This window comes from Lissotriton vulgaris, chromosome 12 (genome assembly GCF_964263255.1).
Source record: "Lissotriton vulgaris chromosome 12, aLisVul1.2, whole genome shotgun sequence".
NCBI lineage: Eukaryota > Metazoa > Chordata > Amphibia > Caudata > Salamandridae > Lissotriton > Lissotriton vulgaris.
Genome location: NC_141700.1, coordinates 152455583 through 152470846, shown reverse-complemented (window position 1 = coordinate 152470846; position 15264 = coordinate 152455583). Strand labels below are relative to the sequence as shown.

The following is a 15264-nucleotide window of genomic DNA, read 5'->3' as shown; positions in this document are numbered from 1 at the left end:
CTCGACGTCGACGTCATGGAGTGCCTCGACGTCGACGTCATGGAGTGCCTCGACGTCGACGTCATGGAGTGCCTCGACGTCGACGTCATGGAGTGCCTCGACGTCGACGTCATGAAAGGCCTTGACGTCGACGTCATGAAGGGCCTCGAGTGCCTTGACGTCGACGTCATGAATGGCCTCGAGTGCCTTGACGTCGACGTCATGGGGTTCCCCGAGGTCATAGGGTGCCTCGACGTCATGGAGCAGTGTTGCTCGACGTCATGGAGCGGTGATGCTCGACGTCATGGAGCGGTGATGCTCGACGTCATGGAGCGGTGATGCTCTACGTCATGGAGCGGTGATGCTCTACGTCATGGAGCGGTGATGCTCTACGTCATGGAGCGGTGATGCTCGACGTCATGGAGCGGTGATGCTCGACGTCATGGAGCAGGGATGCTCGACGTCATGGGGCAGGGATGCTCGGCGTCATGGGACAGTGAGGCTAGACGTCATGGAGCGGTGAGGCTCGACGTCATGGAGCAGTGATGCTCCTTTTGGGGCATTGGTCACTTGGGTTCTGCCCTCTTACGTTGGGTCCAGACGTCACCGTTAGGGATGGCTCAGCGTCTCCGTGTTTGACACCTAGTGACATTTTGACGTCTGAGTGTTGGCTGTCGTAGAGACAGTCACTGTCTTAGTGATGGTGACGTCGTAGTGAGGTCGGCGTCATGTGTTACAGCCGCAGAGTACTGCCGGCTCTTGACGCCTGGGTCTGGTTCCAGGCTCGCTCCTTTGTGAGCCTCCCGTCGTAGGAGGGGACTTTGTATTCCCGGCACCTTCCACTCGCGACGCAGAGCAGTTGATCAGCGTCGAGGAACCCTTTTGATGGGGAGTTTGTGGTTACTCACCACGTGTACGCGAGGGACGTTTGTCCTTTTGCTTAGTTTTGAGTGCTTGCATGCCTGCACATCTGCTAGGTTGCCTCCTGCTCAACCACTACTGTTGAGACCACCGGGGATGTTTCAGAATCCTCTCGGTTCCCTCTTCCGTCCACCACCCCTGGGGCCTTTTGCCCCTCAGTCTGCGAACCTCCGTGCCTTGATGCCAGGAATGCGTCTGCCATGAGTACGGGGAGTCCCTCTCCGACTCTTTACTGGTTGGCGGGACTTACCTTTCGTCCACTACCGCCTGGCGGGAGGTTCTGGCTCCGACCGTGCTCCTGACTTGGTCGCAGGGGTGGCGGCATGTAGACCTCGCGCTGTGGCCCACTGTTGTTGGACCGTTGTTGTGAGATCCCTCTGTGGGGGGGTTTTCTTCACCGATTTGTGGTTCCTCTGCCGAGAGACAGGAGGGAAGCCTTACAAGAGGTGGTCTAATGGGCCTGATAGTTTCGGATCTAGGCATCGGTGTCGGAGCGAAGTTTTTCTCTCCTGCCGACCCCCAGGTATTGTGGGTTTGTCCTGCGTTGCCATACTTTTATTCGCCTGACGTCTCTGCAGCCTGCGGCTCAGCAGTGTGCTTCTACTCTCCCGTTCTTTGGGCAACCCTTGGGTTGCCATGGGAGTAGTGAGTGGCCCGCATGAAGTCTGAATCGGAGACTTTTGGACGGCTGTAGGTTTGGGACATGGAGAACGGCCTGAGGCCTTCTGCCCTTTCTAGCGGCGTTTTTCCTCCCAGGATTTGCCTGTGGTCCCGGGCCGCCATTTAATGCTTTACAAGTATATTGTGCGCATACGCGGGAGAGCTTGTGGCTCCTCGGCGAACAAAGGCCGGCTGGGACTAAGTCAGTCTTCGGTTCATCGGCCCTCCTCCAGCACTTCCTCCGGTCGGCTCGCGGTTTCAGCGGTGCGAGCTCTAAGCAGAGGTCGTTATCCTGTTTAGGACAAGGGCGATAGAGGACGTACCTCTGTCTCAAAGGGGGAGAGGTCTGTACTCCCGGTTCTTCTGGTTCACGAGAAGGACAGGAACGAGTTCAGGCCCATTCTGGATTTGCGACAAGCAAACAAGTGGATTCGCAGTAGAGGAATTTCGCATGCTGTTGTTGCATCAGGTTTATACTCCGCTGCAACAGGGAGATTGGCTTGGTGCCATAGATCTACAGGATGCATACTCCCATGTGCTCATTGCACACAGGAAGTTCCTGCGATTCCAAGTCGGCGCCCATCATTATCAGTACACAGTACTTCCAGTCGGGCTGAAGTCTGCGCCCAGACTATTCTCGAAGTGCATGGCAGTGGTAGCTGCACGCCTGTGGAAAAACGAGGTGGCTTCTCTAACCGTGCCTGGACGATTGGTTGATCAAGGCCTCCTCCTTCTCAGAAGCTCAGGCGCACTTCAAGAGGACGTGCGTTCTCTGGAACGAGCTGGGGTTGCACATCAACATGTCCAAGTCTGTCCCCATTCCGGTCCAGTGCATACAGTACTTGGGAGCCTCCGTCAATACGCTGTCAGCAAGCGTGTCTCCTTCGGAGGAGAGTCGATTATCTCCCCTTGGGAAGGCTCAGGATCTTGTGACCTCCCCATCTACGGCAGTGGAGACGGTGTCTTCTCTACTGGGGTCGGTGGCCTCTTGTAAATTCCTCACGCCACACGCACGGCTGCTCATGAGACCTTTGCAGGAGTGCTTGGAGGATCAGTGGGATTAGAGGAAAGGTTCCTTGGGCGACAAGATACGACTGTCTCTGCGTGTTCTTCAGTCTCTGAAGTGGTAGTGTTCAGCGGAGAATCTCCTAAGAGGGGTTCCCTTTCACAAGGACATTTCCACACAGACTGTCGTGACGGATGCGTCTCCCCACGGCTGGGGGGCGCTTTCCGGAGACTTGCAGATACAAGGAACGTGGTCCCCGATGGAGTCCACGTATCACATCATTTTCTGGGAACTCAGAGCTGTTCCCTTGGCATTGAAGGCGTGTCTTCCGTCCTTCCAGACCAACTCTCTGCTTGTACAGACGGACAATTTGACCACAATGTATTACCTCAACAAGCAGGGGGGTTCGAGATCGCGCACTCTGTCGCAGGAGGCGCGGGCGATCTGGCGACTGACTCTAACGGCTACCCATCTGCCAGGTGTGCAGAATGTTCAGGCAGACGTGCTGAGCAGACTGATTCAGGAAAGCCACGAATGGGTCATAAACTACGAAGTACTAGGAGAAGTCTTCGGCGGATGCCGAGACTTCGCCTCCAGGTACTGCCTGTGGGGAAGCTGGGAAATGCGTTCTGGATTAACTGGTCGAACAGCTTTCTGTACACTTTTCCACCCTTTCCCTTGATTCCGGCGGTGTTCATCAAGCTGTCCCAGTCCAGGGCGCGGATGATCCTGATTGCCCCGGAATGGCCCAGACAGTGGTGGTTCACGGACCTGCTTCACCGGTCTCTCCGTCCTCTCATACGGAGGCCTTGCAGGCCGGACCTTCTCGCAAAGTTCAGGGGGCAGACGTTGCACCCCAACCTCTCGTCTTCGAGTTTGGCTGCATGGCTCCTGAGATAGTGTGATATGGCCATTTGAATCTACCAGAAGTTTGTATGGACATACTGAAGGAGGCTAAGCATCCTTCCACTAGGACTTCTTCTGCTTACTAGTGGAAGAAGTTTTTGCATCTGGTGCAAGTCCAAGGACCATGACCTGTCGACGCGTAAGGAAGATGTCTTCCTTCTGTATCTTCTACGCCTGGCGCAGTCGGGCCTTAATGTCTAATCCATTACGGTTGGTATTGCTGCGCTGACTGCCTGCAGGAAATGCCCTTCAGACTTCCTTCTTCCAGATCCCTGTGATCAAAGATTTTTTTGGAAGGCTGGAAGACAGCATTCCCTCCTGTCTGGCTTCCTTCGCCTTCATGGGAATTGAATGCGGTGCTGTCCAGATTGATGTAGGAGCCTTTTGAACCTTTTCATAGGGCTTCGTTGCAGCATCTGTCCTGGAAGGCGGCGTTCCTCGTGGCCATCACATCGGCCCGCAGGGGCAGTGATATTTAGGCATTGTGTTGCCAAGGACCTTATACTGTATTTCATGCTGCTGAGGTTGTTACGCATACTCACCCTAAATGTCTTCCTAAGGTTATTTCTGGTTTTCATGTCAACCAGACAATAACTTTGCCTACGTTTGTTCAGAATCCGGCATCTCCAGAGGGAAGGTCCCTACATTCCCTGGATGTTAGGAGGGTGTTGGAATTTTATCTGGCTAAAACCAGAGATATTCGTGGTTCAGATCAATTGTTTGTCAATTATGGATCAGTCTGGACCGGTCTTGCTACCTCAAAACAGTCCATCTCTAGGTGGATTGTGTCCTGTACACTATTGTGTTACCAACAGACTAATACGACCTTACGAGGTATCCCTAAGGCTCATTCCACCAGGGGCAAAGCTGCCACGACTGCTTTGCTGCTTAATGTTCCGATTGCAGAAATCTGCAAGGCCGCCACTTGGGAGACGGTCCATACCTTGGCTAAGCATTACTGTCTGGACACTGATACCAGGGCAGATGCTCGGGTTGGGCAGGCTTCGCTGCGAAATTTGTTCGCACAATAGTGGTGTTATTTCTCGTTTCTCCACCGCCGCTTTGGTGTGGGGATGGGCTTGCCATTCTATTCACTAGATTATGACTATACACAGAGATCCCCCTACTACAGAAGGAGTAGTTTCTGTCCTGTAACTCCAGTTCTGTAGTAGGGGTATCTCTGTTATAGTCATAAGCGCCCGTCCTCCTCCCCGGTGGAGAGAGATATTCATGTAAGGAATGCTACAGGTCTGGCGTGTTACGCCTTCAAAAAAAACTGAAGGTGAAAGGGACCTGCACTGCATTATGGGATACTGTGAGGCTTCTGGAAAGTTCTCTTAAAGGCACAGTATCCTGTTTTGAGCCACATAATGGCAGCCTATGGGGCTTGTCTGTCCACTCCTTCCTCTCTATCATTCCAGAGGGTTTTGCTGTTAAAAGCAAGGTTTTTCTCTGTGGAAAACCCTGGACAGGCTGTGCTGTTGTGGTTTTTGGTGGAATTTCCAGTTGAAGTATTGGACAGTGTAGCCTGTGGATATAGGCTGCATTATCTGTCTTTAAATTCTCTCTTAAGTGTCTATGCAGGTCTGCATGTTTTGACAGTTTAAGAGATTATTTTTGATTGCCGGGGTCCACGCACATGGGCGGGACTATTCACTAGATTATGACTATAACAGAGATACCCCTACTACAGAACTGGAGTTACAGGACAGAAACTACTCCTTACAGGACAGAAACAACTCCATTTAGGCCCAGATATCTGTACTGGGATGAATGTATGACATTGTTCTGAATTCTGTCCATGAATTGTTCCTTTTGCAACCTTCACAAGGACAACAACACGCTTTACATTTTTTTTTTGGCTATGAACTTGAACAAAGAATATGTTGCAGGTGTTTATTTTGCTAAGCTCTTTCACAAATCCACTGCCTACGCCATGGTAATGCATAGTGCGGCTGAAGACCTTGACCTTATGCTTCCCACCTTGCAGGTTAAGACTAACATCTGAAAGAAACATTAGTTAGTATTAGATTCCTTACCTTAGAATATCCCCAGGCGTCAGTCTGGATCCGGAAACTTTTGCGTAGCAGTACCCCTGCGCGTCGGTAGGCGTCGTCTGCAGGCGTCCCCTGCGGCTCCGCGTCCGTCGTCGGCGTCGTGCGCCGTGATGACGTCGCTGGAGTATATAGACGCCGCCTCCGCGCGCTGACGTCAGTTCTTCTTTTTTCCGCGCCAGTAAGCGCAGATCCGAAGAGCAGTACTCCGGTCTTTGACCAAGTTATTGAATTGTTTTCTCACTCTTTGTGCCTGGTTTCAAGCACTGTGATGACTGTGAACGCACGATGTCGGTCACAGACCATCACCGCCTCTGTCTCCGGTGTCTGGGACCCGACCACGACGTGGACTCCTGCGTCGACTGCCGGGCCCTCACCAACAAGGCTAGGCGGGAGCGGTCCCGCAAGCTACTGGAGCTCCGGGTGTCGGCCCCACGTCGGGACCGGGAGCGGTCCCGGTCCGGCCGGAGGTCGAGAGAGCGTTCGCGGAGCCGCGCCGAGCGTTCCGGAAGTCGACACCACTCGTCGGGCTCATCAGGTAAGAAGCACAAGAAGTCGGGGCGTCGTCATCGTACCCCCGACTCCCCCGCGATGCGGCCGGGGGCTCGGGTGACCCCAACCCCGCGGCTCCGCGAGAGTCGCCGGCGCGGCCTGCCTCATACCCTCCGGTCCCTGGGCACGGCACGGCGCGACGCCTGAGGAGATCGAGGCGTTCCTCATGGCCATGAGGGCGCTCGGTTCTCCGACGGGGCCTACGGCGCCTTCGGGCCCAGTGCCACCGTCTGGGGGCCCTAGCGGTTCGGGTGTCCCTGCCTCGGCGCCGTCGGGTGCTCCGGCCCCGGCGCCGCAAGGGCCTTTGGGATCGGCGCCGGCTGGTCTTCCGGCCTCTCCGGCGCCGTTACCATCGGGGTTACCCCCGACGCCGTCCCCGCGCGGCGCCGGTTCTCCGGTGCCGGCTCCGGCCGGCGCCGGGGCTCCGGGGCCGGCTCCGGGCGGCGCCGTCCCCTTACCTTCCCCGACGCCGGACGCGGAGTCGGACCGGCGTCGCTCGACGCCGGGCTCGGCGCCGGTGGGGCCCATGAACCCCGAGGAGCCGGTCTACATCATTGACTCCAAATACAGAGAGGATGAAGAGTTCGGTGAAGGTTGGGAGGGGTCCGAGGACCCTCTGTCACGCGAGTGCCAGTATGACCCGGACTGGACAGGTGACTTGGGGGATGCCAGTGGTCTGGACGACTCTCCTAACCCTGGTTTGATCTCTCCTCCTTCCGTGGCATCGGTGGAGGGAGCTGCATATTCAGTGGTGCTGATGAGGGCTGCCAAGGCCTTACACCTTGAGCTCCCCGTCGCGGCCGTGAGGCCTAACATCCTCACTGAGGTCTTCAAACCGCAGTCATGCCCACAGGAGCCACTGCTGCTGTTTAATGAAGCCTTGTCAGACGTTCTGTTGGGCACGTGGTCCAGGCCCGCTTCAGGTGCGCCTGTTGATCGGAACGTGGCCAGGCGCCACCATCCTTGTCCGGACGACCCCAAGTTCCTGTCTACCCACCCCACTCCTGAGAGTCTGGTGATCCAGGCCTCGACCTCCCAGTCCACATTCCCGTCGGCCCTGCCCGACCGGGAATCCAAGAGGTATGACCAGTTTGGCAAAAAGGTCTTCTCGTCCATTAGTTTGGGCCTGCGGTTTTGCAACACCGCTTGCCTCTTGGGCCGCTACACCCACTCTGTGTGGGATACGGTCGCGGAACTGCTGCCAGAATGCCCCATGGAGGTGCGGGCAAAACTCGGTCAGGCTGTGGCTGAGGGCCGAGATGCAGCTAAGTATTCGATTAGGTGTGGTCTTGATACGACCGACTCGCTGGGCAGGGCGATGTCCACGACGGTGGCGATTCGTCGCCACGCCTGGCTGAGATCCGCCAACTTTTCGGCAGATGTCCAGAATACATTGATGGACATGCCGTTCGATGGCTGTCACCTGTTCGGTGACAAGGCGGACCACGCGCTGGAACGCTTCAAGGACTCCAGGGTCACGGCCAAGTCCTTGGGTCTCTCGACCCAGCGTCAGCAACCGGGTTCGTTTCGCCCCTTTCGTGGCCAAGGAAGGGGCGCCCCCACACGTGCTGCCAGCCACGCGCCGCAACAATCCTTTCAACGCGGTGGCGGCCGTGGAAACCGCCGTGGAGGCGATCGGGGACAACGGCGGGGTCAGGCCACACCTTCCCCCGCAGCATCTGCCTCAAAATCCTCCTAGTCCGTGCTTTCGGCCCCATGTGACGCCAGTGGGTGGCAGGGTTCGCCATCACCACGCTCACTGGCGCACAATCACATCGGACAGGTGGGTGCTGCAAATCGTCCGAAGGGGCTACTCCCTCCCCTTCGAGACCCCTCCTCCAGCCATGCCACCGCAGAACCACAGTGTGTCGGGGGACCACTTGACACTTCTGCAGGAGGAAGTTACGGCCCTCTTGGCCAAGGGGGCCATCGAGCGCGTTCCTAGGCCAGAAGTAGGGCGTGGTTGCTATTCCCACTACTTTCTGGTACCCAAGAAGGACAAGGGGGGCCTACGTCCTATCTTGGATCTAAGGAACGTCAACGGCTTCCTCCGGAAGGAGAAGTTCAAGATGTTGACGTTAGCTCAGGTCTTGGCTGCTCTAGACCCACAAGACTGGATGGTAGCGTTGGACTTGCAGGATGCGTATTTTCACATCCCCGTCCTGCCGGCCCACCGGCGTTACCTGCGGTTCACGGTAGGCCAGGAGCACTTTCAGTTTATCGTGCTTCCCTTCGGCCTTACCAGCGCCCCACGGGTGTTCACAAAGGTGATGGCGGTGGTCGCAGCCCATCTGCGCAGGTTGGGGGTTTCAGTCTTCCCCTACCTAGACGACTGGTTGTTGAAGGCGGGCTCGCCCCAGACAGTCGTCCACCACCTTCAGATGACGGCAGACCTCTTGCACGACCTGGGGTTCTCCATCAATGTGCCGAAATCACATCTGTGTCCCTCTCAAAAGCTCCTTTTCATCGGAGCGGTTCTGGACTCGGCGCAGTTTCGGGTTTATCCTCCGGAACGGCGGGTCCGGGATATTCAGGCTTTGATTCCCATCTTTCAGCCGCTATCCCGGGTTTCGGTCAGGTTGACGCTGCGGCTGCTGGGACTGATGGCTTCCTGCATCCTTCTGGTGCATCACGCCCGGTGGCGGATGCGGGCTCTGCAGTGGGACCTGAAGTTTCAGTGGGCCCAGCATCAGGGCAACTTGTCCGACCACGTCTTGATCTCGGAGGGCGCTGCGAGACAACTGCAGTGGTGGCTTACGGACCGCGATTGGGTCAGAGGCAGATCCCTCTCCCTTCCCCAACCGGAGCACGTTGTCGTGACGGACGCGTCCCTCCAGGGCTGGGGTGGCCACTTGGGAGAGGCAGAGATCAGAGGCATCTGGTCTCCGGCGGAGTCCCGGCTCCATATCAACCTGTTGGAGCTGCGGGCGATTCGTCTGGCACTGAAGGCATTCCTCCCGTTTGTCAACGGGAGTGTGGTGCAGGTGTTCACCGACAACACCACCGCCATGTGGTACTGCAACAAACAGGGCGGAGTGGGGTCGTGGACCCTTTGCCAGGAGGCTCTGCGCCTCTGGCAATGGCTGGAACGTCAGGGCGTGACTCTGACGGTTCAACCCCTGGCAGGTTCCCTGAACGCCAGGGCGGACCAACTCAGCCGTCGGTGCTCGATGGATCACGAATGGCGTCTGAACTCGGACGTGGCGCAAGGCATCTTTCTGCGATGGGGAGAGCCTTGGTTAGATCTATTCGCCACAGAAGAGAACGCGCAATGTCATCAGTTCTGCGCGTTGGAGTTTCCAAGACGGCACTCGCACGGCGACGCCTTTCGGCGCGAGTGGAGTTGCGGTCTGTTATACGCCTTTCCGCCTATACCACTTCTGCCCAGAGTGCTGAAGAAGATCAGGCGCGACCGGGCCCAAGTTATCCTTGTGGCTCCGGACTGGGCTCGAAGGTACTGGTATCCCGAGCTACTCAGCATGTCAGTCGGTCCCCCGATCCGCCTGCCCCTTCAGGAGGACCTTCTGTCGCAGCAGCAGGGGACGGTCCTCCACCCGAACCTGTCCAGTCTCCACCTCCATGCTTGGAGATTGAGCGGCGGCAGTTGAGGCCATTTGACTTGCCTCCTGAAGTCTGTGATGTTATTCTGGCAGCCAGGCGTCCCTCCACTAAGTCGGTATACGCCTGTCGGTGGAACAGATTTGTGGCATGGTGCACAGCAAAGGCTGTGGATCCTCTTTCTGCCCCTCTTTCGGAGGTTCTTCTGTTTCTTCTTTCTCTTGCCCAGCAGGGCTCTGCTCTGGGCACTATCAAGGGCTACCTTTCTGCCCTTTCAGCCTTTCTGAGGCTTCCTGATCAGCCTTCTTTGTTCAAGTCCCCGATTGTAACGAGATTCTTGAAGGGCATCACACACATGTATCTTCCTGTTCCGTTCGTGATGCCTCAGTGGGACTTGAACCTGGTTCTTACCTTTCTGATGTGTGCTCCCTTTGAGCCCCTTCATTCTTGCCCTCTTCGTCTCCTGACTTTGAAGACGGCTTTCCTGGTTGCCATCACCTCTGCCAGGAGAGTGAGTGAGCTCCAGGCTCTTTCTGTCCAACCTCCTTTCCTGTCCATTCATCCTGACAAGGTGGTTCTGAGGACTAGACCTTCTTTCCTGCCCAAAGTAGTTTCTGCTTTTCACATCGGGCAGTCCATCACCCTCCCTTCCTTCTTCCCGCCTCCGCATCCTTCAAAGGATGAAGAGCGGCTCCATCCTCTGGACCCAAAACGTGCGCTTTCATTTTATATGGATCGCACACACAAGTTCCGGGTGGATGACCAACTGTTTGTTGGCTACGTGGGTGCGAAGAAGGGACGGGCGGTATGTAAACGAACCATCTCTCGGTGGGTCGTTCTGTGCATCAAAGCGTGCTACTCTTTGGCTCGGAAGGAGCCTCCTGTTGGGCTGAGGGCCCATTCCACTCGGGCCACGGCGGCTACTACTGCCCTGGGCCGGGGAGACCCTTTGCAGGACATTTGCCAGGCGGCTACGTGGGCCTCGCTGCACACCTTTGCGAGGCACTACTGCCTGGACAGTCAAGTCCGGAGGGATGGCTTCTTTGGCCGTTCTGTCCTCCAGGACTTTCTGGTGTAGGAATGTATTGGTTCGCAGACCCACCACCGGGGTTGGTATTGCTGGGGTATCTATTCTAAGGTAAGGAATCTAACACTAACGTGTTTCTTTCAGATGAACAAGTTACTTACCTTCGGTAACGATATATCTGTAAGAAACATTAGTTAGTGTTAGATTCCTTACCGAACCCACCCATCCTCCCCGTTCTGCGAACTGATACCTAGGGTTAAGGACATCCCTTTCAGGGCCCTAGTTTCAAATGGCACCAGTGTTGGTTCTCTCATGGCTCTGCGTTTTCTGGCGCGGAAAAGCTGTGTACAAAGAACTGACGTCAGCGCGCGGAGGCGGCGTCTATATACTCCAGCGACGTCATCACGACGCCGACGACGGATGCGGAGCCGCAGGGGACGCCTGCAGACGACGCCTACCGACGCGCAGGGGTACTGCTACGCAAAAGTTTCCGGATCCAGACTGACGCCTGGGGATATTCTAAGGTAAGGAATCTAACACTAACTAATGTTTCTTACAGATATATCGTTACCGAAGGTAAGTAACTTGTTCGTATTGACAGAAGTTCTCCAGCTGGCCAAACATCTTCAGAGCCCCTTCTGCCACTTGATGAGTCTTTATTTGGGGCATGGACCAAAGCATTCTCTCGCCCACCAGTCAACTGACAGGAGTTGTCACTTGCACCTGAATGGACTGTGGCTGCCTTCCACAAAGCTGTCTCCACCTCCTGGAGAGAAGCGGTCCTGAGCCGGGCAGAACTGGTTTATGTATGCCAATGGAACTTTGTTTGTGCCCACTTCAACTGGAAAAAGGCATTATTTCTGTATACTAGATTGTCTACCTGTGCTCTCTACATTGTGGAGATGATGAGCATTCATTCATAAGGGGGGGGCCGGTGTTCTTGCCAGTATTGGGTCTTTATTGTCCTCTAAACTGTGCACTATAGGGAACCATTAAACTTCACTCTGTCAGATGAGCACGCAAAGTAGCTATTTGAATAGTGATTGTCGTGTCTTCGTGTTGCCAGTTGACTGGCTTCACCTTGTGTCCTCTGCTGCCAACCAGTTAGTCTCTATGCTACATACAGCCCTTTGTAGTAGTTTTATAATAGGTTTATGTTGAATGAAGAAGGTATAGCAGCTGTTCATGGTTGTGCGATAACTGCTAATGATTGGCATTTCTTTTTTTTTTTTTAGCAGTTTCCGTTGCTAGTAACGAATTGGCTTGCTAGGCTAGAGGAGCAAAAGTTTAGATCACGCCAAAAACCTACTTTGTTCTGCAGGATTGGGCAGTTGACCAGGTGTCCAGAAATTCTCAGGCCTGACCTGCTTAACTTTCCCAAAGGCGATTATCTGTGTCTTCTCCTCATAAGTTTGTTTTTCTTTATTTTTCCTTGCATTGTTTGTGATTTGCATTGCACCAAGGCTGAGGTAAGTTTGTTTGGGTCTTACGTTTTTGTGTGGTCAGCTACTTTTAGTGTACAACTGGAAGTACTCAGAAAATGGAAGACTCCAGAGATAGAATCAGCCCCTATATTTATTACAGCGTGCAGACCTAGCTATTTGACATTGGCGCTCAATAAAAGAATTCCTTTCATGCAGCGATCTGTCCTCTTCATCTGACCCATGGCCACTTTCCACTTCTGCTGTTGCTGCACGCTTTGAAAGGCCAGTTGCAATTTTGGCTCGAATTGAGGTCACTCATTCACATGTACTTGCCAGTTACTTTGAGTGCCTTAAAGCACCCTTAGGGCAGCTAAGGCACCGTATATATGCAGCCTATAACATTACTGTTGTCTGAGGACGCAGCATATTCCATGCAACCTGGAAGATGAACAGGAAAATAGTGTCTATTGACAACAATAATGATTTTTCTGTACTGTGTAAGAAAGTGAAATCTCCCAGATTCTACATCGAATACCATCCAATTTGTGCTGCTTCTGCAAGTTTGAGATTTGGTGCCTTTTTTGAAAATGTGAAGGCCATGTTTCCCCAAATGATACTCTCTCTCTATGGTGTTGGGATAGTACTTATTTCCACTTGGGTGTGTGATGGATCCAGGTCAGTTGCGAAGCCCCCACTTCCTTGCAGGGCACGATTCCCCCTCAATTTTCACAACATTTGCATAGAGAAGCCAAAGTCGTTGAGACTGAGCTCTGTAGAATCCAATTGCTACTTGCACCCTTCAAATCATTAAGCTTCTTAAGTATCAACCCATTTGATCGATTGGCGGAGGCAGGTTTAGAAGGGCTTTTAAGGTTTTGAGCTCCAGTGCTGTGCCAGGACGATTTGGGTGTTTTATATTACTCTGTGGTATCGGACATATGCTCAGTATTCCACTTAATCTGCTGGCCATGAGACTGGGGCCTACAAACCTGCCCCACGGGCCCGCTTTTACGTTGTTGATTCTGTTCTCTTGATTGAGAACTCTTACAAGGACCGGATTTTGTATCCCAGAGACTCAGTAGATGTCTGGGCTTCTTTCTACAAAAATTAAATTTTATCTGTTTCTGGTTCCTAATCGCAGTGTCTAAATTTAGCATCCCCCTGTCCTACGAAACTGCCTTTTCATTAGTGATCAGTGTCGGTCTTGATTTTCAAGAGCTAGGCATTTCATGTGACTCCCGGAAAGTTACTATGAAATCTAGAGTGCACAACACTACTTGGCTTCTGACATAACAGTGTGAATCTGAGGGTCGGGGAACTGTCCTGATCCTTCTCTTACAGTTGACTTAAAATCTCAAAGTATTGCTTGTCAGCTAGGTCAGATTTTCTGCGTGATAGTTGAATATATGAGTTCTCTTGAATCAGCCTGAATAGTGGAAGCTGCTCTTGCTGTGCCTTAGAGGCCCAAGGAAATGTTTTTACCACTTTTTGTTGCTCCTTTGACATTTCTATACATAAATAACCATCAGTTCAGAAAAAGTTAATCTGGCTCTTATTTTTTCAGTGCCAATCCTTAGTATTCATTCATCTGTTGCAAGGAGAATCTTTTTTTAAATGTTAATGTTTAGATATTTTTATTTATAAGAAGGCAGCTGATACATCACATCTTAAATCAGAACACTAATTGATGTAAAGACATATTTCCAATACAGTAAAATCATAGAAATTAATATATGGCATCAACACACATGGGAACGGCAATCGCTTATGTCCTGTATTTGACTGAATAGCCCACTACCGACTGGATTCACTTTTATCTACTCTCCCCCTATTCCATCAAATTTTACTAAACCACATCTTGGCGCCCACTCTCTTTGCATACAGGTTCTCAGGATTCTTAACCCAACGCATTTTATTGCGCCACTGATAACAGTGGGTGTTGTTGACTTACAATTTGCTAATATTAGAGACTTTTTCACTAGAGTACCCATGAAAAAGAGCTGGTTTAGTTTAATTGGGAGATTATTCGAACCAAATGAATTCTCAAAAAGGTCTCCCAGTGGATCAGGAATGATTATCTGCCCCATCCGATTTCCCATTTTGTTAAAGATATTCGACCGGAATACTCCCAGTCTGGGACAAGTGAGTATCATATGGAGCCAGTCCCCAAGTTCCAACCCGCGTCTGAAAGTTGTAAGGAGAATCTAATGCAAATTAGAGACCAGCTCGGATTTTATTGTTTTAGTAGTCATGGTGTACTTCATTTTCTGAGTGAGGATTTGGTATAGTGTAGACTAACAGATGAAGACTATTGCAGGAGGCCACTGCCCAATGTAAACTCATGACTCATAATCTTTTTATTCACATACACCAAAGAGTTTTAAGCTGAACTGGTGAGCGATTCTGGGATGCTACTTCACAAACCTCACATATCTGGCAGCTGTACATTTAGAGGTATGTAACTTGTTTGCGCTCGGTCTGAACAAACATTGTGAACGAAGGTTGACATGCTAGAGCAGAATAAATCACAAACCAAGATAAATACTTGGAGCTTCCAAGCTCATGCAATTCAGCTCTTCGATAGTAAGACTTTGATTGACCATGGGGGGTGACCAATGACGCTTTGGTGCAAGAATGTGACTACTTACACATCCGTATTTAAAAAGACTACAGTTTTGGTATGCATTGTGGTACTGAACTGAATAGGTGTGGGTGTTTACAGGTGGCCAGCATATGCAATTCTACCAAACCATTGTTATTCAGTTCCCTCAGTACACGGCAGGATCTGGTATAGCTATTATTGCTGCAGGCGCAGTCTTTCTGTTGAATCTATTTGTAAGGCCACTATTAAGGGAGTTCCATAGGAATGCTCAGACTGTGAATGCATTGTTCCATAAAGTGTTTCTTTTCCAGACCCACCCAGTGTACATGGCCAAGCTAATCTTCCAGATGCCGCAGAACAAGTCAACCAAGTTTATGGAATCTGTCATTTTCTCTCTGTACAACTATGCCTCCAACCGAAGAGAGGCCTACCTTCTGCTTCAGCTCTTCAAAACAGCCCTCCAGGAAGAAATCAAGTAGGTTTGCAGTGTTTGCTTGTAAAATTAGGAGGAAGAGATCAGTGATACAGATCGGAAGGGCTGTAGAATTTGGAAGTCGGGATGACTTTTTTCCTTG

General features: G+C 52.5%; 1 protein-coding gene across 1 annotated transcript in view; it reads left to right on the top strand.

Annotated features, from left to right (window-relative positions):
* Positions 1–15264, top strand: part of IQGAP3 (IQ motif containing GTPase activating protein 3) — a 313154-nt gene that overhangs the window by 143543 nt on the left and 154347 nt on the right. The window contains exon 25 of the mRNA XM_086947642.1: positions 15001–15164. Coding sequence (XP_086803768.1) covers positions 15001–15164 — 164 coding nt within the window. The remainder of the gene's footprint in view (positions 1–15000; positions 15165–15264) is intronic.